Source organism: Natator depressus, chromosome 8, assembly GCF_965152275.1.
Source record: "Natator depressus isolate rNatDep1 chromosome 8, rNatDep2.hap1, whole genome shotgun sequence".
NCBI lineage: Eukaryota > Metazoa > Chordata > Testudines > Cheloniidae > Natator > Natator depressus.
The window spans coordinates 6,633,237-6,660,253 of NC_134241.1; the positions used below are offsets into that span (position 1 = coordinate 6,633,237).

Sequence of the window (27,017 nt, forward strand, 5' to 3'; positions counted from 1 at the left end):
TCCTCCTTTTCTTTTTGCAGAATAAACACGTGCACACAAATTCACACCTCCTACAGACACCCCTCTCCAACGTGCATCCTCCCCAAGCCACACACGCTCACATCCTGCAAACACCCGCAATGTACATCCTCCTGCACCCCCCCTACACACCACACAGACCCTATGTCCAAAGCACACACCCACATGCATTCTCCCCACACAGCACTCCTTTACCGTACACATCTTACTATACAGATAGGGGGAGAAAAGCACTCCCACTTTCCCTTTCATATCAGGCACCTCTGATTCCCTACACTACTAATCCAGGGGGAATTTCCCTTTTTTACAACACTCCTCTCCATAAAGTGCACAACCAACACTTCCCAGACCTTTAGCAAGGGGTCCTTCTGTGGACTGCATGTACAAGCATTCTACATCTCCTAAGGAGGAGACTGCATTGTACATCTCCCTGTCTCCACAAGCATGCAGGCAACATTCCTCATATCCTCTTTATTCTGTATATTTCTTTAAACCCTTGTGTTTTTTTCAGAATCTGCACCGGGCAAAACCCAAAGCAAACTGGCTGCCAGACAACTCACAACCACCCACCTTCCGCTATTACTTAATTAGTGGATGCGTCTGATTCTGTTCCTTCGGAAACGCTCTCCCTGCTAAGGGAAGGGTTGAATCATTTGGCCCCTCTCTGGCAGCTACAAAGGAGGAGGAACGAAAGCCCTCCCCGTGTTATTTTAGCACCTGAAAGCACGGCCTCTACGGCCTCTCTCTCCCCCTCTCGCAGCGAGAGGCAGATTTATGGGAAGCTGTGAACTCCAAAGGTAGGGAGCTCAGTGGGGCTTTAGCAAAACTTCCATGCTGACAAGCTCCATCATGCACTTTGCAGCGTGCCACGGCTGCCCCCCACCCATCTCTCCAGCTTAACTACTTCTGTTTGACAGGATGCAAATTCCTTCCCCCAGTCCCACAAAGGATTTAGCCAGCTCTTTTTTGGTAGCTCCACTGCCCCAACCCGGCGCTCCCTGTCCATCAGCACTGCGATCAGGGATGCATCCCTGACTCAAACGGACAGCACCAGACTAGGATCGGCCTGTTTGTTCCTATGGGGCTGGCGGGGAGGGGGAGGCTGGGGTGGGGTGTAAGTCAGGTGGAATTGATTTAGCCATGGTATCTCCTGCCTGGGGCTGGCTTCTTAAATGTGCTTCTGTACAGCGGGTTCGGGGAGTGAGAGAAGCTCTCGTGGGATGTCAGAGAGATGGACTGGAGACTGCTGCAAAGAAAGAAAGAAAGAAAGAAAGAAAGAAAGAAAGAAAGAAAGAAAGAAAGAAAGAAAGAAAGAAAGCATATGGTTCTCTTCTCCTGGAAATGATGAGTCTGTCTAAAGCAGGGACATTAGAGGTCAAAATCTTCTCTCTTTTTTTTTAAAATGCAACAAACATTTGCCCTGGCTTTGCTTTGGCAACAGCACAGAGGAGGGAAGCAGCATTTCCTCAGCCAGCCAGCGTGGCTGACGCTGGCTGGAGAGGGGCCAGGCTCGGTCTGGGCTCCATTTTCAGTGGGGTCGCCCTCTCGGTGTTTATTTCTGAGGGAGAATGGAGGAATATGGCTGTGGAATGCTGGAGCTGCTGAGAAACAAGCCACAGGCTCCAGATGTTTGTGAATTTCATGCTGAACCACTCCAAAGCCGTCCAAGTTATTTTGTGTCCAAGGCTGCCTGAGAAGCAAAGCTCTCAACGGAGCCATTTCGGAGTCTCTCGATCTTGCTACTGCCTTTTAGTAGCAACCGGGGGGGCCTTTCAGGCTTGCTCTCTAGCTCTGAAGATGAATTTGCTATTGGGCAGTGAATTCCTGCTCGGACCAGCTGCACTGCGAAGGCCAGTCTCGCTCACAGGCCAACACACAGCATCCCCAAGATGTGTACATACACGCACTCTGGTCAGTGTGGCAGACAGATGTTTTCTAATGGCCTCAGCACAGGCCTGGGAGCCAGGAACTCCTGAGGTCTAACCCTGACCCTCAAAGCCAACTACACTGATTTACACCGGCTCTGAGGCCTTGGACAAGCCACTTACAGAGGAATTTTGAAAACCAGCCACTGATTCTGGGTGGCTTGAGTTTGGAGCATCCAACTGTACACCCCCAAGGGCCTGGTTTTCAAAGGTGCAGAGCACCCACATCTCCCACCGACTCCCACTGGAGATAGGAGGGTCCAGCTCTTATGAAAAGCAGGCCCAGGGCATCTCCAAAGGGCATGCCCAGATTCCGCACCCACGCTGGAGAACGTTGACCTATCTCCTCTGTCTCAGTTTCCCTTGCTGTGAAACACGGAGAATAGCACCAATTCCCCGCCTCCCAGGTGTCTGAGGATGAACGGGTTGGTGCACGTCACCTGATCCGAAGAAGAAAAGCCCTGCTTAAGCCGTACATATTATTGCTGATGAAGGCATTGCCTCTGGCTACATCTGAGCGCTTCTCCTGAAGCCCGGGACCAGCGGGCATCCGTGCTCACACAACCTTTACTAGGAAAGGGTTCCACAGGGCATGGGGAGTTTGCAGGTGACCCTGCTTTGTGGAACTCCCCTCCCCACAACCAGCTCAGTCTTACTTTGTCCTTTCCCAACTTTTAAAAGGTACTTTACGTTTTTTCCCTCCGATAGGGGATATTTTCTTAAATGGCCATTCTGGTCCCTATATTTATCGCTCCACATTGCCAGTGATTCCAGCTGTGTTTTCTGTCAGATATTCTAGGTCTTTTTAATCAAAAGTTCATTTCAAATGTTCTTATTCAATTATTATTACTAATAATAATTGGTGTTGTGTGGCTTTTATTGCAGGGCTGACCAGCACCGTGAGCCCTCCGGCAACGCAGGGGAATTATAGCTCATACAATGATTATTAACTGTTACGATTACTCCTCTCACACTGCCAGCTCCCACATGCTGCAGCCGCACTTCCCCCTGGCATCGCAAGTGGCACTGCGGGACTTAGCCCTTTGGCATCCACGCCTCCCACGTGCAGTGACATAGACATAAACTTAGCACTGCCCTGCACACACCCCTCCCTCCACGCCCAAGGCTGCACTCCGGGATGCATTCATTCTGTCACCCCCCCGGCATCCTGCCTTCCATCACCAGTCTAGCTGCAACAGGGGCCTTCCGCTTACCTGCCTCCCCTCCCCCCTCCATAGCTCTGATTCAGCCGTGGACTGTGGTTATTTAACCTGCGGGACAAAAGGCCCACATCCATTCCTGGCCCAGGAATAGGGTTTCTGGGGATGGGTAGGAGTCTCGTCTCCTCAGAGGTCTGAGCAGCAATCCCCCGCCTGCCGTCAGAAGTTCTGTCTGGTTGCTTTGCAGCTGGCTGCTGGACTGGAAATCACGAGAAAGGGGAGTTTGTGATGGGAATGCTGACATACCCTGAAATGCAGCAGAGCTGCTGGGGGCTGCTGGGTTATACAGGCACTTGTCACTTAACCAACTCCTTCGGTTTCCAAATGTCACGGGCATGACTTCCAGCAATGCCCCCAAAGCTCAGGGCTTAACAGCTTTTTACTGACCCGTCAGAGTCGACCTTTTTGCAGCAAGGACATGGCCTGTTCCTAAAAGGCTGAGGAAGGGCTTTTTTGGTCACCCTCCCCTTCCCAGCCAAAGAGAAAACAGAATTCCTCCCTGCTCAGCTTACCTAGCAGTGGCAGGGTCCGGTTGCAAAGGGCTATTTTGCAGAGGGAACTGGAACTTGCAAACCCGCAGGTGACTGATGACATAAGAACCTAGCCTTCCTGAGACTGTGATCTTACATGTGATCCAGGCTACCCCTGCATCAAACCCTGACGTAATGCCCGGGGAGGCAGATATCGGTGTCAAACAAGGGCGAGACCCTGGCCCCACTGATGTCAATGGGAGTTCGGTGGGTCATTGACGTGGGTGGGCCAGGGTTTCACGCCAAGCCATTTCTGCTGCTTTGCTGCCTGTTACTGCTACGGTTGCCGAGCCAAAGGGTACCTTGGAAATAGCAAGGGAAAGTCTCCAAACCCATTGTGTTTAAAGGTCCCACAACAAACCCAGACACAAAGTATCATATGTGGAGTTCAACTGTGCTGGGGACACATGGGAGAGCCCCTAAGCCAGAACGGCAGGGAGCACATTTGGGGAAGAAAGGAAGCGACTTGGCTGGATGAAGGGCACTCTACCTCCACAAGGGAAAGCCCGTGCACTGAGACGACCTATACCAATAGTTTAATAGATGAGGCCAATGGCGTTAATGGGCTGGAAGAGGAAACATCAACTCCCAGACTCAAGATTTGGCAGGTGATTTTCAAAAAGGTTCGATTTCGGTTTTCCACCAATATCCTGCTCCCCGTCAGGTGCCTTTGACATTCCAAAGCTCCATGGTTCTCCTCCAAGAAGGCCCCGTGGTATGCAAGAGAGCTCAGGAAATGACACTGCACTGAACAAACTAACTGTCTGATTCCAAACAACCAAGGAGAGAGGGCATGAATCCAACTCCAGAGACAGCACTGGTAATATGGTACAGGAAACACAGACTACTCCGGAGCAGCAGCCAGCCCTGGCCAATGAAGAGCTTTCTTCCACACCCGAGAACCCCATCGCCTCACACCGCAGTGTCGCTGGCAATCCAGGCACAAATGCAGGTGCCTCTACCAGCCGGTGGAGTGTGGCGAATACGGAGACAAGTAGGAAGCTCCATCTCTGACCAACACAACAAATCAGGGCAGAGTTCTTCCACGTGACACCAGAATGAAACAAGATAAATTCAGTCTCTCAGTAATGGCACCAAAAGCAATTTCTGAAACTCGGCTTTATGCCTCCGAGCTGCTTACCGAGACCAGTGTCTGCAGCAGACCAGAGACCCTCCTGACAGAGTCATGAAATGAAATGTAGTCCCGTCCAAACATACCCAGATGCTCACACTCTCAAAGAAGCTTCATATTCTTCATATGAACCTTGTTTTCCTCCCAGCGGATTATCTTGGACACTGCGAGGTGGAGAAAGAGCAGGGGCTGGCTGGGTTATTTGCCTGAGGTTCTGACAACGCTTATACCAACTCTGTGGTAAAGGTACTTCCCAGACAATGCCAAGCAAGCGGAGCACCTGGATTCCATTCCGGTAACAACACGACTGTATCAGGTATGAGTTGGCCTTTGTGCAGCCTGGCTTTATTATGCCAGGAATGTTACCTAATGTGGCTGAGTGATCTTATGACACAGCTTGTAACCCGCAGCAGGGAAGACGATCCGGTGGTGGATAGGCTCAGGTCTCCAACAGATTTGTAGGTGGGACCACTTTGCTTCCCCCAAGCCAGCAGGCTGGGCAGTTCAGTGGTGACACAAGTACCAGAGAACTGAGTGAAAAACCTTTCCATCGGGCACCAAACTCAGGGAAAGAAACCGTGTTCATCAACGCCACATCTAAAACCACGGGGGGGGGGGGGGGGAACTTTCGCTTCAATGTTTTGAGCGTTTGATGAGGAAGAAATGAAGGCATGTTTTCTGGCAGGAAACAGCTGACCTTTCACCTTAACTACAGCTATGTGAAACTTTCTGCCCACAAACCAAATCAATATATGTATTTTCTGGTTCTGCTTTGGGTATGAAATTTCGGCCTCCTTTCTGGCCTCAAATCCTCTTCCCCCCAGATGTCAAAACTCCATGTGACCTAGGGCACTATAGACCCAAAGGAAATGTCAATCCTAACTTGGTCTGGGGGAGCCTCACCCCACACTTCCCTACTTTAGGTAGGTTCCCAGCTTTCTGGCAGGACATGCCACAGATGTCGCTGATGCTCTGTTTGGAAAGGCAATGGAATACAGTGGTCTAGCAACATCTCCCTGGGGCCATCTGCGAACTCAGCTGCAACACCTGGGGGAGCGTCTAGCTTCCTTTTGCACATGGGCAAGAGGAGATGGGAAGCAGGAGGAAAACCTCACTGCCTTTCAAAATATGGAGGTGTTGGTGGAAAATAAATAAGTGGGTGAAAGCTGGGGATTGCATCCTGCTGCAGACGTGAGTTAAAACTTCAGATTAACCCAATAAATCAACAGCCCTCACAACATACCCCACAGTAATCCCACAGAACTCCAGTACCCAACAGTCCCTCCCCCCCAGTTCCTATTGCCTCTGTCCGGACCCACAAGTGTTCCAGGAGGCCTTCCCCAGTGCCAAGGGGGGCTGCACACACTCCGTCTGAACCTGCGCTAAACTGCCACACAGAACGCAATGGCTTTGAAAGCAGCAAACTTTGGGGCTCTGGCAGGTTGGTCAGTGCAGCAGATAGAGCGTCTGTATTGCAACGGGTGCCAGCCGTGCTCCTTCACGTGCAAATCCCCAGCACGCCCCTCTCAGCCCTGAGCACGGCCAGAGAGCAGGCTCTCTCGTCTGTGCAGGTATGTAAACGGGCAACCACACGCAAAGCAGCTGTGCGGTGCCAGGGAGCAGCCCTGGGAGCCCCAGCCAAAGTCCCTGGAAGAGGAGGGAGCCTGATTGGCTCTCGCCTGCTGAGGTCAGATGCCGTACCTTAAAGAAAGGAAAATTAAACTTCCGCCAAGACAAAAGGGGCAGAAAGGCAGCTGTGGCAGAGGTGAAGGGAGAGGAAAAGGTAACAGCGCCCCAGGAGCGGATTCTCAGTAGAGTCCAGGACGCAGCAGGGTCTGCAGCCGAAAGCCAGCACCACGGCCATTCAACAGAGAAGCCAGCGCTGAACAAGGCAGGGAGACCAAGCTGTCACCTCCCGAGAGGAGGCCTTCCGAAGTGAGGGTGAGGCACGCTGCAGGGCCATCCCATCACCCCTGCCTGTGAGGCAGTTGCTCCGCGTAATAACAGAGGGCATCTGGCTCTGGGCCAGTACATCCAGCACCTAATTCACTTCCAGATCTACATCTGAGAAAAGCAAACAACAGGAAGTTTGAATAAAACCAACTGCCCCGGGGGCACAGGGGCTGGAACTAGGGGCGCTGGGGGTGCTGCCACAGTGCCTGGCTTGAAGTGGTTTCCATCAGATGCAGGGTTGACAGTTTGGTTCAGTGGGTCTCAGCACCCCCCACTGGACAACTTGTTCCAGTGCCACAGCCTGGGGGCTCCTGCCTCAATATCAGAAGGGCCTGGACTCAGATTTCTGTGTAATGCATCAGGCAAGGGAGCAAAATCTGAATAACGGGCAGACCTGGAGGATGATCCCAAATGATGAGCAACAGGTACAGCTGGCATCCAGTAAGACCAACAGGTGTCTCAAGGAGAACTTCTCCCCTCGATCCAGCCTGCCAGTGCCTCCATCCCTGCACTGGGGTGCAGACATATCCCCGGGGGGAAATCTGGGTTGGCTGAGTATTGCCAGGATCTAGCGCAGCCATGCTCAGACTGAGGCTCAACAGCGGCAAGTGGCTCTTTCATGGGTCTCCTGCAGCTCTGGTTTGCAGCACTTGTGATATTCAAACACCCTGTGATTTAATTATTAACCAGTCTAAGTTATTAGCCAGTCAGGGTGCTCTTACTGTGTTATTACCCAAATGTACTTGATAAAAGAATCATACTTGGTCAGAATAACCAAGACAATATATATATGCACACCCGACCATGGCTCTTTTGGGTCATGCTGATCGCTAATTTGGCTCCTGAACCACTGAGGTCTGAGCAGCACTCAGGGCAACAAACCCACTGGAGCCACCTCTGACTAGTCCTTCCTTTGCAGGAACCAGGGACCTGCTGGAGAGATCTTCTTGTTCAGATTGACGTGGAATCAGGCACTCAAGGGGGACTTTAGGTGGGTATTTTTTAACACCCTTCAGACAACACATAAGCAATCTCCTTGGCCGCAGACAGGGTGCAAACAGGTAGGCCTCCTGTCTCCAACACAAGGTGGTGTGGTTGCGGCAGGAATCCCCCATGTGCAGCCCCCTGCCAGAGGAAGACGGGAGGGCAGATGAAGTCTCCTGGGCTAGGAAGGAGGGGGTGGGATGGCAGTAAGGGAGGGGGCCCTGTGAAGCTGGGGGTGCAAAACCCCATCCAATCAACCCGGTCCATTCACACATCCTGCCCCTTGGCTTTAACACAGGACAAGGTCTATGCCTCCAGATCCACTCCTACATACTGCACCCCTTCGCAGCTCCAGCATGGACGCTCCACGATACCCAACTCTGCGCACATCAATGTCCAGGTCCGGAAAAAAGCAACCCAAGTACGTTTGCAGCAGAGAGCTGGAGCAGGCAGGGGGGCCCGGCGAGCACCGACCCGGCCGTCCCTGCACTTCTCCCAGCGCGAAGCGCTGCAGGTGAACGCCGGGAGACAGAGGGGGCCCAGATCTCTGCTCCTGCACCTGGCTGAGATTACAGGACCCGGCTTCCCAGCTCTGCGCTTGGGGCAAGCAGCCGTTTTGCGTTACCCATTAATATCCAGGCTGCCCATCGTGTCTCTCTCTCTCTCACACACACACACGAACACGGGTGTCAATTTACGGCGACAGAAAACAACCCCCGGGGCTTGTTTACGGCGCAGCCAGAGGCGAAGCCGAGTTGGTCCCCAGCAGCGAGGAACCCCCGGAAAGTTTCCCCCCGCTGGAGCAGGCGGGCGAGAAACCTCCCCTTTGCATCGCGCGGCTGGGGGGGGGGAAGTTGGGAAACCCCCCCAGCGCTAGCCGCAGCCCATCCAAAAGGCATCAGCAGCCAGAGAAGTTACATCAGCGCGGAGCTGCCCGGAGCGCAGCGAGCCTGGAGAGACCCCGGCGCTCCCGGCAGAGGCTGCAGGTCCCCTTGCCTCTGGCTGCTCCCAGCGCTCACTGGCCTTAGGGTGCTGCTGGCCTGCGAGGCGCAGGATGATCTGGGGGTGCGCTGGCTGCCCCCCGAAGCAGGACTTCCCACCCCCCCCCTCCGCCCAGCTGCAGCCCCGCCAGCCGCCCCTGCCCCGGGACACCTTTGCCCGCCGTTACCTTGGGGTCTGGGCGGGTTCCCCGCAGGGCGCGCCTTGCTCTGAGCCGCTGCCCCCCGCCGCTGCGCTTTAAGCAGCCGGGCTGCTCCGCGCTCCCTGGCCCGCTGGATCGGGTGTCAGCAACTGGCCGCGTCTGTCAAAGCGGCTCCTCTCCCCCCGCCCGCCCCGGCGAGCAGGAGCCGGGGACTTTGCCTCACGCCCGCTCCCCCTGGCTCTGCCGGGCTGGGAGCCGCTCCGCGAGCAAAGCCCATTGTGCAGAGCCAGCCGGGCTGCCGCCAGGTCCTAGCGCGGCCCGCCCCGCCCAGGGAGCCTGGTGTCTTTCACTTTCTCCCTGGCCTTGGGCGGCTCATCACTGGCTCAGGCCCCAAGAGCCAAGTCGCCCTGGGTGACCAGAGGTCCCGAGATTTGGGGCTTTGTCTTATACAGTGCCTGTGCTCTGTCCCGATTTTTCACACTTGCTGTCTGGTCACCCTCCAGGGCTTTAGCGGGCACTCTCCTTTGGCTGGCAATGCGCTATTGGCAAGCTCCGGAAAGGGCAACTCCCCCACTAGAGAGGGGGCTGAATCCTGTCCCCGGCCGTCCCCCTGGAGCTCCCACTGGGTGAGGGGGGTGAACAGGCCAGGCTGCCACTCCTGCACGCTGCAGCTGCTGGCTGCTGTCCGTCTAGGGGGAGATGGGGCAGATGTGGGGGGAGGACGACAGCCATCCACTTGCCTGAAGCCTGCTGCAGCTGTTCTTGGTAATCCCTGGCCTGGAGCAGAATCTGTACCCCAAGCTGTGTGGGTCTCCCACCCCGTCTCCATGCTGGGGACTGATTACATGCCCCTCTAGCCCCCCACAAGGATCCTCCCTGCAAGGCCAGGCTTGCTGGGGTGGGGGGGGGAGAGCAGCCTCTGTTCCTCCCCTCCTAGCCCAGCTTCTCCTTCAGCAAGATCCTGCTGTGACATCATAATCCTGTCCCCATGACATCACAGGCTGTTGCCATGGAAATGATAGCGATGTCAGAAATTCAGCATTATGATGTCCACTGGCTGGGATGGGAAGAAGCAACCCCTGCTTCAAACACAGATACAAGTAAACAGGTCTATGTATTTTCCCAGGTGCCTAAGGGAGTTAGGCACTTTGCATTTCACCAGGATTGGCACACCCACTTCCTTTAGGCTCCCTGGAAAAGCCCAGCCCTAGTCTGACCCACTGGAAAGTCTGGGAACCTATTGGAAAGAGCAGCAAAATCCGCCTTTAAGGATCCAATCCTGCTCCCAATGACATCAGTGCCAGAGTTCAGCCATTCAGGCTCAGGCCCTAACTAAGGAGAAGGGAGAAGGAGTGAGTCTCATCATGTCTCCTCATCTAGGAGGACAGGGGCCAGGACTGGGGGCCTTGAGAATGGGAATGTGGTGCGGGGGCTAGTGAGACGCTCTTGGAAATTCATCCAGGAGTGGGGCGGTGGGAAATGATATCTCAGAACTGACCACAGGGGACGACAATGTGCAGCACTGCACTTCTCCACCACGATCCAGGGGGTGGGGGGGGCTCACTGGGCCCTTCCTTATACTGTCAGCTATACTTTTGTTTGCCAATGCAGCATGGGGGGCAGGAGGAGTATCCCACAAATTCCCTGTCCTGTAGGAAAAGGCACGAGGGGCTCCCATTCTTGCCCCACCGCTAAGGGAGGCCAGATGGTCTATTGAGCTCAGTTATGCATAAGGCCCCTGTTACCAGAGTATCACAATCCTTAGTGTATTTAGCCTCGCAGCATGGCTGGGAGGCAGGGCAGTGCTACTACCTTCCTTTCACAGAGGGGGAACTGAGGCACAGAGAGACTAGATGACTTACCCAAGGTCACCCGTGAAGGAGCAGGAATTTGAACCCAGGCCTCCCACGTCCTAGGCTAGTAGTGCTCTAATCATTGGAACATCCTTCCTCACCACTGGTGAGGGTGCTGGAGACCTGGATTCAATACACTGCTCTGCCAGCCACTTAGGCCCAGATTCTCATAAGGATTTAGGTGCCTAAAGTCAGCCTTTGCCTTTCTGTGCCTCAGTTCCCCGACTATATAATGGGGATAATTGCACTGCCCTGCCTCCCAGGGAAGTAGTGGGGATAAATAGATTACAGATTGTGAGGGGCTTCAATCTGATGGTGATGGGAGGTCAGCTATGTAAGATAGATAGCAAAGAGGATGTTCCCGTTGAGGATGTTGTGACTGGACAGGTTAAGGACTACAGTATGGACACTGTCTCAACCAACCTGGCCCTGGTTCCATTGCCATTTCTACCAGGTGCATAGCCACCCCTTCCCCTGCCACTTACACTGAGCACAGGGGAATGGCAGGCCACAGCATCACAGGAAAGTCAGCCCCCTGGCTAAATAGCATCTCGCCTCTTTCATCTGTTTTTTTTAAAAGCATTCTTTAAATATATATCCAAGGCTGAGGGCTAGAATCACCATGCCGGCATTCCTGCCTGTTTCCGTCTGAGCTGGGGGATGGGAGGGGATGGCTTCTCCACTTTATTCCATTTGTAGTTTTCTGTTCTCAGTAACTAAGGGTTTGGTTTTGTGTATTTCCATTTTTAAAGGGAAGCTGGGGCTGCTGGAAAGTGCCAATGCCACAGTCCCGGTGAGTGAAATCCACCCAACGGGCTCAGCAGGCGGCAGGAGTGGTACAATCCTTTCAACCCCACGCTGCTCTAGCCAGATCCAATAGGAAGGGCAGGTTCATCGTCACTGGCTCAGACTATGCTCAAGCGGTCCCACTGGTCCTGACACTGCCACCTGAGGGCAGCACCAGTCATGAATGTCTCTCTGCTGGGGATTGCACTCACACCAGTATCGGCATCTCACAAAGGCCTCCTAAGAGCCAACACATGGCAGCCGAGCTGTTCCAGCGTCCGTTGCAGCTCTGTCTGTTGAGCGCTGTGGCTGGGTTTTGATTCCACTGACATTACTGGGAGCCCTTTTCTTCTGCAGTGACGTGGACCAGGAAGAGGAAAAATGCCCGCTGGGAAACCTTGAAAGCTACCCTTGTGTTGAGACAGTTGTGCTGACATCTTCTATATTTTCTCTCTCTTTTTACCAACTTTTTTTTTCATTGCTGGGGGCATCTGGCTCAAACCAGACCTTTGCTTTACAAGGCTTCAGTTTCTCCAGGCATTTATTCCCCACCTGAAGCAAAAGGGCCTGATCCTGCAGCCAAACATGGATACGAGACCTGACCTCCCAGTGAGTTGCTGTAGCAATTCTGATGGCTCACAGGCAGTGGCTTACCATGACCTCGCTTGGAGAAAGAGCCGGAATGGACAAAGTGGTTCCAAAAAAACCCCTCTTGAGTTGCTTTAAAATTCCAGCCGTGCTTTTGGAATTGGGGCATGTGTTGTGAAAGCGTCGAGGTTGGATACAATGAACCCTGACCTTTCTCAAAGGAGAGCCACCATCCTGAATGCATCCGATGAAGTGAGCTGTAGCTCACGAAAGCTTATGCTCAAATAAATTGGTTAGTCTCCAAGGTGCCACAAGTCCTCCTTTTCTTTTTGCCAATACAGACTAACACAGCTGCTACTCTGAAATCTGTCATCCTGAATGGAGAACAACGGCAGCCCGGGAGATGATTTGGATCTGGTTGGTCTGGCTCGCAGTGTCCTGCACTTCACTCGCTGCTGCCAAAAGAGTAGCTAATGACGCACGCCTACAAATAGTATGGCCAAGGTTTTCAAAAGCAGCTAGTGATTTGAGATGCCTCCATTTTTGAGGTTGCTCATCCTGAAGTCCCTCAAAGGAGCTTGATTTGAAGAAGGCAGGTGCTCGGCCCTTTCTGAAGATCAGGCATCTCAAGTCAGGCACCCAAACCCAGAGCTCCCCCTAATCACGAGTCCCTTGAAAATCTTGAAAATAAGCTGGGGGGAGGGGTACTTGCAAATCAGGGTGCAATCAACACATCTGCTTTTTCAATATTTCGCAATTGAGATCATAACTGATCAGGAACAAAACATCAAGAATGGTGGCAAATGGGTTAAAATAATGGTTCCTGGGTCTGTAATCCCATCAGGGTGATTCTAATAGTGTAAAAGGGGTTACCATAGGCTTCTGACTGAGGTTACAGCTAGAATACCAGGGTGGGGGCGTTATTGACAGATGGGTGGCTTTGCAAGCGGCTGTGTTTTGAAAGGGTGGTTCAAAGGGTAGTTAGAGCTACAAAAGAGAGACAGTTACAGCCGCTCAAAGGTGGTCCTAACTGAACGGGTGTAGATGGAAGTGAAGTGTGGGAATCGAGGAGATTAAAATAAAGCACCTAATTTTTAAATAGAGCTTGAAATAGCGGTAAATAGGCCCAGTGGCCTGTGATGGGATGTTAGATGGGGTAGGATCTGAGTTACTACAGAGAATCCTTTCCTGGGTGTCTGGCTGGTGAATCTTGCCCACATGCTCAGGGTTTAGCTGCTCGCCATATTTGGGGTCGGGAAGGAACTTTCCTCCAGGGCAGATTAGCAGAGGGCCTGGGGGTTTTTCGCCTTCCCCTGCAGAGTGGGGCACGGGTCGCTTGCCGGAGGATTCTCTGCACCTTGAAGTCTTTAAACCATGATTTGAGGACTTCAATAGCTCAGACATAGGTTAGGGGTTTGTTACAGGAGTGGGTGGGTGAGATTCTGTGGCCTGCGTTATGCAGGTCAGACTAGACGATCATAATGGTCCCTTCTGACCTTAAAGTCTATGACTCTATGACTCTAAATATACAGGAGTGGCTAGCCAAAGGGCAAGTAATGGGGGACCGAGCCATTTGCTTTTAGGTCACCAGTTCTAACAGAGCCCAGGTTGGGTAGTGACCACAAGTTATCCTCTGATGGCTGATCAGGAGCTGAGATGAAATGAATTGGATGTACCACTCCCACTTCAAGCAGACAGGTGTTCCACATCACAGAAAAAGCCACCAGAATTGGCCAGAGCCAGCATCCTTCCTGGCAGCCTCAGCGAAGGACCCACAGACTCACTAGGCCATGGAGAATGAGTCAGCCTTCCTCCCACAAAGGGCTGCGGGGGGGCATGTCTGTTCTGTGCTAAGGGGAGGGTTGCAGTGTCCGGCAAGGGTAACCTAGCACCTATCACTGAATTCACACACATTTGGACAGAAAAGGAACCGAGAAGCTCCGGCAGCTCTATCAATCAAGCAGGCCTTTCATCAGGGAACACGAGATGGCTGCTTCCTGTAAATCACATCCCTCCCCCACCCCCCGCCCACTGCACTTGGAAAGATTTGGGATTTCCATCTGTTCAAACTGTGTGGTGATGACCAAGCTCCAGGCATCCACACCCCTTGGGATGTCACTGGACTTTCCCCTGGGGAGACAATTAGGGAGGTTGGGGGTTTTCCTGTGTCTGACTGGGCAGGCCGGCCAGGGGATTGTCCTAGGAAGAGCTGTGGAAATCACTCTACTTGGCTAAGGGGAGATATGATGGAGGTCTATAAAATCATGACTGGTGTAGAGAAAGTAGACAAGGAAGTGTTGTTTACTACTTCTCATAACACAAGAACTAGGGGTCTCCAAATTAAATGAATAGGCAGCAGGTTTAAAACAAATAAAAGGAAGTATTTCTTCACACAACACACAGTCAACCTGTGGAACTCCTTGCCAGAGGATGTTGTGAAGGCCGAGTCCATAACAGGGTTAAAAAAAAAACTAGATAAGTTCATGGAGGATAGGTCCATCAATGGCTATTAGCCAGGATGGGCAGGGAGGGTGTCCCTAGCCTCTGCCAGAAGCTGGGAATGGGCGACAGGGGATGGTGATCACTTGATGATCACCTGTTCTGTTCATTCCCTCTGGGGCACCTGGCACTGGCCACTGTCGGAAGACAGGCTACTGGGCTAGATGGACCTTTGGTCTGATCCAGTAGGGCCGTTTTTATGTACTTATGGTGGGTAACATGTTAGGCCCCCAATTATTACACATAACCTGAGTGACACATAGCCTTGCAGAGAGGGTGTGACAGAGCCGTGTGGGGAAGGGGCAAGAAGGCGCTTTGCTTACTTGCTTTCCGTGGCTGGCCAGCAGGGTAAATGAGGACTCGTTTCACCTTCACCACTTTCCATTCTTCGCTGGGGTCATCTCTGGTGCTAACTCCAGAATGAAGCAGCTCTGGGGCAGACCGTGGCAAGTCTTTTGTAGCTGGGTACCCACCAGGGGATGCCAAGCCATAGCTGTTGAATTTGGGCCCCAGCATGTCTCCATTGGTATTCCTGCTCTCCCGCTGGAGATGGTCTCTCAATTTTCCTCCTGACAATTCATTCTTTTCCTCCAGCTCCTCTGGGTTAAAAGGGCACATGGCTCCAGTTGGCTGGCACCTTTGGTTGCCTTCCTTTTCTTTCTCCTGCTGCAGAACCAAACCATAGCCCACTTCTGGGTCCACCTTTAGAGTCTCAAAGCCATAAGAATGCTGGCTTCTTTCACTGGACCCGGCACAGCAGGGCTGAGGTTGGAGACAAGGCTGCAATAACGTTGCCTTAAGCATTGTACTCTCTTTCTGCAGTCTCTTTGGGCAGGGTTCAATGCTTTATGGACTTTCAAGAGTGTTAAGGCTCAGTCTATTGTTCATACTCTGGGGACTCTCTCCTGTATGGGATAATCCCACAGAATAATCCACTGTTGCAGGGGAGAGCGTCCGGGTTACCTGTGGGAGCTGAGCTGTTCTTCACCCTGACCTGAGAACTTTCACGTACATTGGGACATGGGTGTTACTGAGAGCAGGTGTGGTTTCTCCTTTCAAAGAGGAACCACACGTTTTTAGCTGTGAAGTCAGAGTCCCCAAAGACCATTTGAATCTTCTTTGTCTTTCGCTGCAGTCCCCAGATCTCCTAGCGGGAGGAAACATCAGGGAGGAGCCTTTTCGGGGGATTTTCCTTTTCCAAAGGTGCATCAGGCAGATGAGGCAGCTTCAAAGACAAGGAACCTGAGCGAACAAAATGGAAAGCGTGACAGATGTGAGCATATCGGCAAATATGGGCCTGCTCTGGTCTGAACCAGTGCGGCGATTCCTGTGCTCCTAACATTGCACACTTCATCTAGGGAGAACTGTGTAGAAAAGAAAATAATAATGATCCAGATGATCCCCTCCCATTAAAATGACATAAGTGGGGGGCCTGGGAGAGGCAGTCTCTGCCAGGATCCCCTCGTGGAATCCCCCCACATCCCCCTCCCAGCTCCCAGGCAGCAACGGCCACGTGGCCCATCAGGAAACCTCCATGATCAGATCTTTGAGGAGTGACCTGGGCCGTGTGATGTGAGAAAAGGAGAAGGGCTGTGGTGATGGGCTGGGACTCTAAGTGGGGGAACAAGGAGACAGGAAAGTTGCATTCTGTAGGGGAGAGAAGAGAAAGACCTGATTAATTTATTGGTCCTTAACTTCAGGATTGCTGGGTGCCTGGATTCCCCACTGCCATGCATGGAAAGGGTTAATTCCACTCCTCTGCCAGGGCCTGTACTAGTTCTCTTATTCATCACATTCATCCCTTGTGGGTTTTTTGAGGATGAGATGACAAAGCCCTGAATGGGGCTCTATTGATGACTCAAGACCAGTGATAAATTCCACACATTCTGTGATGGCAGCATTACTGCCAGCTCCCTCCACTCCCTGTCCAGTTACATCCCTGGGCTAATTGCCTCAAGGGGAATAGAACAGAAAGGAATTCACCGGGCAAAGAGGGAAGGCTGACCTGGGGCTCTGCATTGGGCCTGGCTGGAAGCCAGGGGAAGAACCTCTATTCCTGCCTGTACCATATGGGGGCCACCCAGCGTGGGACAGGGGAGAGGACATTTCTGTCTGTACCACATAAAATCCCCCCAGTGAGGGCCCCATCTAGGATGTGTTAATATTTCAAACTGGTCTAGGCCCTCTGGCCATGTTACTGAATCCATAATAGCAAGAGCTGTGGGAGTTCTTTCTAACCCAGTGTTAACCCAGGATCCCTGGCTAGAGCAGAGACAGATGAGCCATGTTATCTGTCTAAGGAGTTTTTCCTGCCACCTTTCAGCATCGTGTCTGGGCGCCCATAGCAATAGCAAAGACCCTAGTGGGTTTCATAGAGTCTGTGGCATTGCTCCTTTTCCAGGGTTCCCCTCTGTCTGGGTTACAGTTTGGTCTGATTGTTTGTTTCAGGTGGAGGTTTGGTGTGGAAGGGGGTGTCCATGATGTGAGGGTCAGTCTCGCTGTGGTGGGAAGGCTCCTTTGAAGCTAACCTTCAGGCTGTTTGCATGGTTTGGTGAAATAGTGTCTAACTTGGCTGATGTCTGGTCACGCCAGACAAGGAACAGCACCGGTGCACTCGATCCCACTCCGATTAGCTAATGACAAAACTCCCATTGACTCCCTTGGGTAGCACCCGGCTAAGCCAGGCCGTGTTGAAATATGGATTGACTAACATGGTTTCAGGGCAAGCATGGACAGGGTCATAGCTGCTTCCCTCTCCTTGTACTGAGCAATAGCATGAGTGGAGAATACGTGTGAACAATAGCACGGTGTGTCAGTTAAAGGAGAAGGGTAACAGAACGTGTGGGGAAGCTGTTGTGTGCATCACAGCAGAGACCAGACTGGGGGAAATGCCCCTGGAGGGAGTCTCTTTTGATCTGTTTAATAACGTAAAATCCGAAAGCCCTGTGCTTATATCACAGCCCCATGGTACTTAAATGTCATTCCTTAGTGCACTGCCATTCAGAGACCTCTGCCTAATTGAGATTATAGTAGGTCCGCAGACCCCCTACTGTACACACAGAGAACCAAAAGACGGCCCCTGCCCCAAAGACCTTACAATTTATCTATGCCTATGTCCATTATATGCTGGAGGTCATTTATATCTTAACTGGGACATGCTGCAAGCCACCTGATGTCTCTTGAGCCACCTGGACCTGCCTCTTGTCATCTGAAGAAGGCTCTATGCCTCTGGTTTATCTGAAATGTGTGCAAAGAGAAAGTTGCCTAAAACTAACCAAACCATCCTCGGCTCATCTGCTCAGTTTGCTGTATGACAACTATCCACAGAGGGTTCTCTTTCAGAATCTCTTTCCTCCCCCCTCTCTCCCTCCCTCCCATCACTAGGTTTCATTAATGGACTAGTCATCATGGCAATATGTCAGCATGAAACACATGAATAATCTGTGCCCTCTCACTCAATCCTTTCTTCCCCCATGAGCTTCCATGAGAATCCATATCAGTCTGAAAACCTTCATTCAAAGGTGTGTCCTGTTTTTGAGCAGAGACTTCAGCATTCTTCATGCCTTCAAATTTCCAATTTCCCTTTGGGCTGAGCCCAATTTGCACACAGAAATGTAAAGTTCCACAACATTTCAAAACAAAACCCCTTGTTTCACAAGAGGGGTTTCACAAGGAACAAAAACTCTGGTGTGTGCAAAATGGCCTGAAATGAAACTGAGTAGATTTTTCACATGCAAACATTCACAACAAAATTGTGCCCACTTATGCACGTTCCCCAGCAAATACTCTTCACGTAGGGGCAGGTTCTGGTGTCATTACTGATGATGAGTAGTACCTTACAGTGAGTTGCTCTGCTGATTTCAGCAGGGCTACTGATGCAGCCAGGAGCCTCTCAACATGGGTAATGCCAGCAGAATCTAGCCTGAACTGGTAACTTGCATAGGAAAAGAATATTTAACTTGACTTGTCCATGGACCACTCGTATCTCCCAGGTCTGGCTGGCCAACAAGAAAAATAGTTGCCCTGATTTTATTTGTAGCCACTATAAATGAATTATTTTCGTTTTTGAACGTAGGCACCCAGCTACCACAGAGCTTGCTAAGAACTCCGAAGTAGGGAGATAAGTTGTAGCTGTTTGTACTCTACCTAATGACAGGTTTCAGAGTAGCAGCCGTGTTAGTCTGTATCCACAAAAAGAAAAGGAGTTCTTGTGGCACCTTAGAGACTAACCAATTTATTTGAGCATAAGCTTTCGTGAGCTACAGCTCACTTCATTGGATGCATTCAGTCTTTAACCCTGAATACATCCGATGAAGTGAGCTGTAGCTCACGAAAGCTTATGCTCAAATAAATTGGTTAGTCTCTAAGGTGCCACAAGTCCTCCTGTTCTTTGTACTCTACTGTGCATGCAACCAGCCGTCTGTGACCACATGTGTTGCACCATGCAATCTCCACTGACACAGCGAGTGGGGTTCAGCTTGGGCCATGAGCAGAGGAGACTCTTGCTGCTCTTCTCACTGCTCAGAAACAAGGGAGGCTCCAGTATCCCTTCACTCCTTCAAGGACGAGCCGCGGCTCTGATCTGATCGTTAGAAACAGACTGTGCTGACCCACATCGACTGACGAGCACATCTGAACACAAATGGGCCACAACCTTCCTTGAGAATGCCACCTAATGGCTGCTGCCTGTTGCCCACGCTGCACTGCAGGGGGGAGTGTACATAGAATTAGCTGGGCCCTCTCTGCACGGAGCCCCTGGGCGGAGTAGTAGAAGGAACTGAGCAAAGCATAGAGCCAGGAGGGCAAATCCCCCATTTCATCTGCTGTTCAGTGGCATTTACAAGGAACCTGAGATGAGGGATGACCAGATAGCAAGTGTGAAAAATCAGGACGAGGCGGGGCGGGGGGGAGGGGAGGGGGGTAATAGGTGCCTATATAAGAAAAAGCCCCAAATATCGGGACTGTCCCTATAAAAGCGGGATCTCTGGCTGCCCAACCTGAGACAAGGGGCTAGTGCTCGTTTTCAGCTTCTGTGTCAGTCAATGGCCCTCTCAGATATTTAAGTGCAGGTCAGTGACTTATCCAAGGAACACAACTAATCAAACTTTAACGGTCCAGATCCAATTTGGGGCTGGGCTGAGCTGCCAGAGAAAGGGTTTTTCGTACCTGGATTGTAACTATAGGTTTACATAGCAAATTTCCCTTAGCTGCAGCTGGGAATTCCATCTACATCATAAGATAAGAACAGCCAGACTGGGTCAGACCAAAGGTCCATCTTGTCCAGTATCCTGTCTTCCGACAGTGGCCAATGCCAGATGCCCCAGAGGGAATGAACAGAACAAGGAATCATCAAGTGATCCGTCCCCTGTCACCCATTCCCAGCTTCTGGCAAACAGAGGCTAGGGACACCATCCCTGCCTATCCTGGGTAATAACCATTGATGGACCTATCCTCCATGAACTTATCTAATTCTTTTTTGAACCCTGTTATAGTCTTGGCCTTCACAACATCCTCTGGCAAGGAGTTCCACAGGCTGACTGTGTGTTGTGTGAAGAAATACTTCCTTTTGTTTGTTTTAAACCTGCTGCCTATACATTTCATTTGGTGACCACTAGTTCTTGTGTTATGAGAAGGAGTAAATAACACTTCCTTATCTACTTTTTCCATACCAGTCATGATTTTATAGACCTCTATCATATCCCCCCTTAGTTGTCTCTTTTCCAAGCTGAAAAGTCCCAGTCTTATTAATCTCTCTTCATAGGGCAGCTGTTCCATACCCCTAATAATTTTTGTTGCCCTTCTCTGAACCTTTTCCAATTCCAATATATCTTTTTTGAGATGGGGCGACCACACCTGCACGCAGTATTCAAGATGTGGGCGTACCATGGATTTAAGGAGAGACAACATGAGATTTTCTGTCTTATTATCGATCCCTTTCCTAATGACTCCCAACATTCCCAACATGTTTGTGTTTTGGACTGTCATTGCACATTGAGTGGATGTCTTCAGAGAGCTCTCCACAAGGACTCCAAGATCTCTCTCTTGAGCGGTAACAGCTAATTTAGACCCCATCATTTTATATGTATAGATGGGATTATGTTTTCCAATGTGCATTACTTTGCGTTTATCAACATTGAATTTCATCTGCCATTTTGTTGCCCAGTCACCCAGTTCTGAGAGAACTGTCCCCTTGAGAATCCCCTTTTGCTGGTCCTCCTCCGTCTAATTATTGCCTGATCCTACAAGCCGTATGGAGTGTTTCAGGTTTGTACAGGCTGCATGGGTGAGTGAGGCACGCAGGACTGGGCCTCTAGGTCACGGACTTCTTAAGGGAGGGAATTCTCTTTCCAAATTGGCCAGGTCCCCACACTCACCCCAAGGCTCCCAGTGCCACCTTAGGAGCTCCTGGCCCAGCCATCCTCCACACCCCAGGGGCTCCACCCACAGGGGCCTCTAAGCCAGCCCCTGTCCAATCCCCATGGACACTGATCAGGCCCTTTGCCCTACAAGGGGTATGACTTGTGCCAATTAAGGGGCTTCTGGCCACATCTCCACTCCCATGCTCACCTATGGCCAGGGGTGAAAGTAACTTAAAGGACTTACCAGTACACCGGAGTCCTGTACGGGGGGACAGGACCTCAACCGGAAGGGGTGGGACCTGAACCAGAAGAGGCAGGGCCATTAAATCCCTGGGCCCTTTAAATCGAGATTTAAAGGGCCCGGGGCTCTGGCTGCAGTAGAGGCAGCTGGGTGCCCCGGGCCCTTTAAATCACCAGCCTGGGGAAGCCGGTAGGGTCGGCGACGGACCAGCTCTTGCCAGTACGCTGTACCGGACCGGACCGGCTTACTTTCACCTCTGCCTATGGCATTACAGAAACAATCACATAACCAGCAATAATAAGACTCCCTGTATGGGCAGGGTAATTAATGAGTGACCTTGTGACTTGCCAACTTCAGAGGCTAATATTTACTGGCTGAGGGTATGTCTACACAGCCGGTGCAACTCCCAGCTTGGTAGACATGCCCACCTTGCCAGCTCTGCCTGAGCTAGTGACTAAAGCAGCTGCCATGGCAGCATGGGCGACTGCTGCCCGCATTCATACCGAGGGTCTCGGATGGAGGGGCACCCGAGAGGCTAGCACGAGCTGCCACCCTGTTACTTGTGGCGGGCTTGCTCAAGCAGGTCTAGTGTGTGTACATCTCCCTGAGCAGGAACTTACACTGATCAGCTGCAGGGTAGGCAGAGACTATCCGCCCCACCACTCCCTGGCAATCCACACTGCAGATGCCCTGTCAGCAGCCATCGGAGCTAAGGGTTAAAGACGCACAAAGTACTGGTATGATCTGTCCATAGTACTGTGTCTGCCAGAATAAGATTATGGTCCCACAACACTCCCGTTGCCTGCCGGAACAGGCCAGGAACAAGGCTGGTTTTTCGTTAAGATGCTGGGTTGGGAATCAGGCTGTCGGGGCCAAAGTTTTCAAAGCTGGGTGGCGAAAGTTAGGTCCCTCACACTACCCTTAGCCATCTAAACAAATGGCCTGACTTTCCAAGGTCATGGACAGGATCCCTCTCTGGGGTTCATTTCTTCCGCCTTTGTGTTCTCACCCTTCTGGATCCCGGACGAAGAGGCACTGAGTGCCCTCCACTTCTAGTCAGCACTTGGCCGGAGTGGGGCCCTAGGAGAACAGGCTTTGACTTCGGTAAGAAAAGTTCAAGTTTTAAACTTGTGCCGGGGCGGGGGGGCAGAGTGGGGCGGGGAGCCATTTACTGATAAAAACTGATGGGGAAACAATCTTCCTCTCCATGGTCTATTTCCCTTCTGACTCCACTGCATCTGATCCCGAGCAAACTCCGCCCGCCCCACCCCCTCCGGCCACCCCCGCAAAAGGGAAAACTCAAGTGAACGTTCCTCCTCCTACACAAACATTTTTGGCAGGCGCTGGTGGCGTTCATGCTGCCAATCCCGGTGAGAGGGGCCTGACGAGAGCCTCCTGTATGACAGCCCCATCTGTTGGGGGAAAGCACGCGGCTTGCCAGCACAGCTCGACGTGCCCAAGCTACCCCCAGCCTCACTGGGCCCTCCAACCTTCCAGGAGGGAGGCTGGCGTGGGCCGTGTTCATGACTCAGGATGTTTTGAGGGAGGCTGGAGCGGCTGGCTGGCGATGGACAAGGCTTCGAGGGGTCCATACATTGCTCCTAAAAGTGGCCATGATGTGCCCAGGAGCTAAGGGGCACATCTGCAAAGCGCTCAGCGAGTGTCATCAGGCTCACCCTTGTGACACCCCTGGGACGGCCAGTAGGTGACAGGAATGGCATGAAGTGTTCAGGGCTGGACAGCCCCCCCAGCGTGGGTCCCTCCTGCAGAGGGCACAGGAATTGGCAGGCGTAAGTTGGCACTGCCAAAATTGCCTACCCCTTGCTCCGTCAGGAGCGGCTGAGTTTGGCTGCCAGCTTGTAGGGCTGGCAGGGGCTCGCAGATCCCCCAAGAGCCCTCAGACCTCAGGGCACCCACCTCTGCATTAACTCTGTGCCTCCATAATATCTCCTGTGTCCCTCCTCCCTCTCCTGGCAGCAAAGGCCCAATGGAGCCATGCTGCCTTGACTTCCTTCGCCACTCAGCTCCAGGTAGCCCAGCACAGAGAGCAGGGCTTCAGGAAGATTATCCCCAAGTTCCAAACACCAGCTGCGCCAGGGGCCAGAAGAGGTTGATTCTGGGGAGACAGAATGGTTGGCTGGTGAAGAACAAGGCCTTGAGGGGTCTGGCTCTCACACTGGGGGTGAGATTATCCAGGTCAAGACAGAGTCCAGTGCCTATATTGCTCCTAAAAGATCCCGCCGTTGTGTCCAGCAGCTAAGGGGCGCATCTTGCCCCCTTCTGGCCCTCCACAGGCTGGGTCCCATAAATCAGCTACAGGAATGCACCGTCCATCTGCTGGCACCTCTTGGATTTAGCACCTTTCATCCAAGGATCTCCAACCTCTTTACAAACAAGAAGCATTACTAGGTCACAGGGAGGATGGGACTAATGTCCTTTGTATTGCAAATGTGTCAGATGAAGTGCAGAGAGAGAACAGAAGGGTGTTCTCTTTAGTGGTCAAGGCCTAGACCCCGGGGCCAGGAGGCTGGCATCTGGGTCCCCGCTCTGCCTTCCTATTAAGTCACTTCTCTGTGACTCCTTTTCTGAATCTGTAAAACAAAGAGAATGGTACTGCCCTGTCATCCTCAGAAGGGTCTTGTGCAACCTAATTCAGTCCCGCTGGGATACCACGCTGAGATCCTCACAGAGAAGGTGCTATACAAGAACAAAGCGGTATCAAGTTACTCGCCCAAGGTCACGCTGCACACCAGTGGAAGGGACCCAGTCCCCAGCTCGAATCACAAGGTCAGACCATCCCTTTCTAAAATAGCCCAGCAGCTATCAATCCGGGAATCCTCACCCTTCCGTCCGCGCCAGCAGCCGCGCGCCCAGCGCTGTGGCACTCGAATAGTCCGGTTGGAGCACCTCTCTTGCTGAGAAATCCCAAGCTGTGGGAATCTCGGAGGCCAGCCCAGGCTGGAGTTCAGGGTGAGGGAATTGCTCCCTCCCACACCCCACTTGCATTGGGGTGAAGATCGGCCTCTCCAAAATGGAACCGACATGCCAAGCGGGAGCCATCCTCCAAAGAGATGGCTCAAGAGCACAATGAGAGGGGGGCGACCCGCTAGGACTCCAGGCGCAAGGGCTGCGGGGCCAGTTTGGTGCAAACCAGAGACTTTGTTACTGGGTTCCGCAACAGGCTGTCAGCAAAATGAGAGAAGGGCAAAGTGGCCAGGTTGCTTCCTCTCCTCCCCGCACCTTCCTGGGGCAAGTCCCAGGTCTGATACACCAACGAACCATGGGGGAGGCAATGGCTCAAACAAAAGAGCCCGGCAACCAGAGGGTCTTGGAGTCTAATTCCAGCTGGGTCACTGGCGTGTTCTGTGCCTTTGGCTAAGTCGTTGATTTCCTCTGGCCACGGTCCTCACAGGCCAGCTAGAAAATGAACCAGAACCCCCTGGGAAAGCAAAGGCAGCCCCTGGGCTGAACAGCTGGCCAGCCAAAGGAAAGTGCATTACCTCACTAGAAGCTAGAAGGGGGCAATGCTGGCCCAGAAATGGGGATAGCGTTCCTTTAAGTGGACCAGCTGATCTCCCCAGATGCCATTCCAGGTATAGCTGTAACTGAGTGCAGTCTGGGGCAGAGCCAGCGCTGATGGTGCAGCCCTGTGCCCAGACGCCTTCCATCTGTTGCGACCTCATATCAGATGCCCACCTCTCCCTGTGTTCCCGAGGGCCCGGCCAAGATGGGCCGAAATGCTGCCTGCCACGGAGGGGCATTGCAAAGACTGCGTGCTGGACGGCTGGCCAAACCTTCCTTCTCGGGATAAATCTGCCCGGCCCTTGGCCTTCTCCTTGTTCCGCTACAGCCTCCGAGCCCACAATGAGAATGGGCCGGCTGTGCTCCACTGAGAGCGTGGGGCCGGGACACTGGGGGCAGAGGGGGCTAGCCAAATGCCCTCAGCAGGGGAGACAAGACCTTCCCAGCGCAGGGAATACTGAGACAGCTCCCTCCCTAGTGGGAGACTGACCAGTTCCCTCCCTGTAGGACGTTGTCTCTGGGACAGCCCTCTCCCAGCAGGGGACAAGGGTGTCTCTAGGAAAGCCCCTGCCGGCCTGGGATGGGGGATGGTGTCTGGGACAGGCCCAGGGGGCATCTGTAGGAAAGCCCCTGCCCTGCCAGTGTGGGATGGGGTGAGGGTGTCTCTAGGATACCCCATTCCAGCATGGGTCAGGGGGATCCTTACCTGCCCTCAGGCAGAGACTGTGGGACCTGCCTGGCTTGTGGCGATTATATTCTTTCTCCCGGGCTTGCTGTAGCCCCCGTGAAGGGGCAGGGCCAACCTGGTCCCAACAGCCTGCCCGAGACCCTGATGTCAGCGCTCTGCCCTCTGCCATGTTTGATGCAATGTGAAAAACAACAAGCGTCTCCCGTGGCTGATTTACTACCTTGGAGGAAACCAAGATGGAAAAAACAACATTCCAGAGCTCCTGTCCTCAGCGCGCTCCTCGCAGCCGGGGACACCGCAACCTCCCGCTTCCTGAGGGTGGGGGGGCACCGGTGCTGCTCTGGGCAAACCACCAACACCTAGGAAGACCCCCGCCCCGCCTTGCACCATCTGAAGCGTGGTAGGATGGGGTTTGGGGATGGGGGTCAGGAGAACAGCAAGCGGCCGGAGCGGGGCTGTTTGGCAGGTGTCTCGTTAGCACCGTGCTGCATTCTTTTGATTACATTTGCACCAGAACGGAGCTGAGGAGATGCTGCAAAAATTGGGGTGGATGGGGGGGGTGGGAAGATTATCCGTTTAAACGTCATTCCCCTCGTGCCCCCTCCACCCACTGCTTCACTGCAGGAGCTTCCGGGCCTGCGGGCTCCGCCCCAGCCCCACATTGCTGTGGTCCCCCCCACACACACACCTTTGTCCTTCCTCCCCCACCTCAGGACTCCCTGGGATGCCATTAGTTGAGTGAAAGGAGAAAGAGGATCCTCACCAAAGCGCCAAGACCTCTTGGAGCCTGACTGCAGCTACTCCCCACAGCCCAGTGGCAACTGCCTCTGCTGGCCCCTGATGGTTGTGGGGTCATGAGTCTCCTGAGCACTCAGCTAGGAGTACGGACCCAGTGGCTTCCTGGCGCTGGCTGGGCCGGGGTAGCTCCCTCTGCTGACTCGGGCACTTGGCCCGGAGGTGATTAAGAAAAGGCTGATGGGGGGGGGGGGTAGGGGTAGGAGTGACTCTGGGAGGGTGGGGGGTGCCCCATGCACGGGTTCCCCTCCCACTGCGAGAGCTGCCCCCGTGTTCTCCCTGGGTATTTTGTGCAGCTCTGCCCTGCAGCGGGAAGAGGGTGGCTAGTTTGTACTTTGCGACAAGAGGCTCCTTCCTCCCACGATCCCCCACATGCATATGGGCCACTCTGACTAAGTAACCCCTCAATAGCATCCCAAACCCACCACCTTCCCCGGCTCCAGCCCAAGCCCCAGTGTCTACACACCGACTTTTCAGCCCCAGAGCCCCAGTCAGCTGACCCGGCCCAGCCAGGGGGCTTTTATTTTTGTGGAGATGCACCCTGAGTGCCCTCGCTTACCCCCTCAGAGCTAAAGTGGAGTTTAAATCTTGTGTCACCGTGGTGCTAGTCTTCTGCCCAGGAGGAAATTTCACTCCTAAACCCAACCCAGATTGTGCTAGGCACTGTACAGACACAGAGCGAGAGAGTCCCTGCCCTGGAGAGCTTCCAGACTAAGGAAACAAGACAGACAAAGGGGCAGAGTGGAAACAAAGGCACAAAGAAGCTAAGTGACTTGCCCTGGG

At 52.9% G+C, this 27,017-nt stretch overlaps 1 protein-coding gene across 1 annotated transcript in view; it reads right to left on the reverse strand.

The window, feature by feature from the left end:
- The window catches only part of SYNPO (synaptopodin), a 59,998-nt gene that overhangs the window by 27,258 nt on the left and 5,723 nt on the right, over positions 1-27,017 (reverse strand). Inside the window, exon 2 of the mRNA XM_074960291.1 lies at positions 14,953-15,871. Within this exon, the coding sequence (XP_074816392.1) occupies positions 14,953-15,433 (481 nt within the window). The 5' untranslated portion in view covers positions 15,434-15,871. The remainder of the gene's footprint in view (positions 1-14,952; positions 15,872-27,017) is intronic.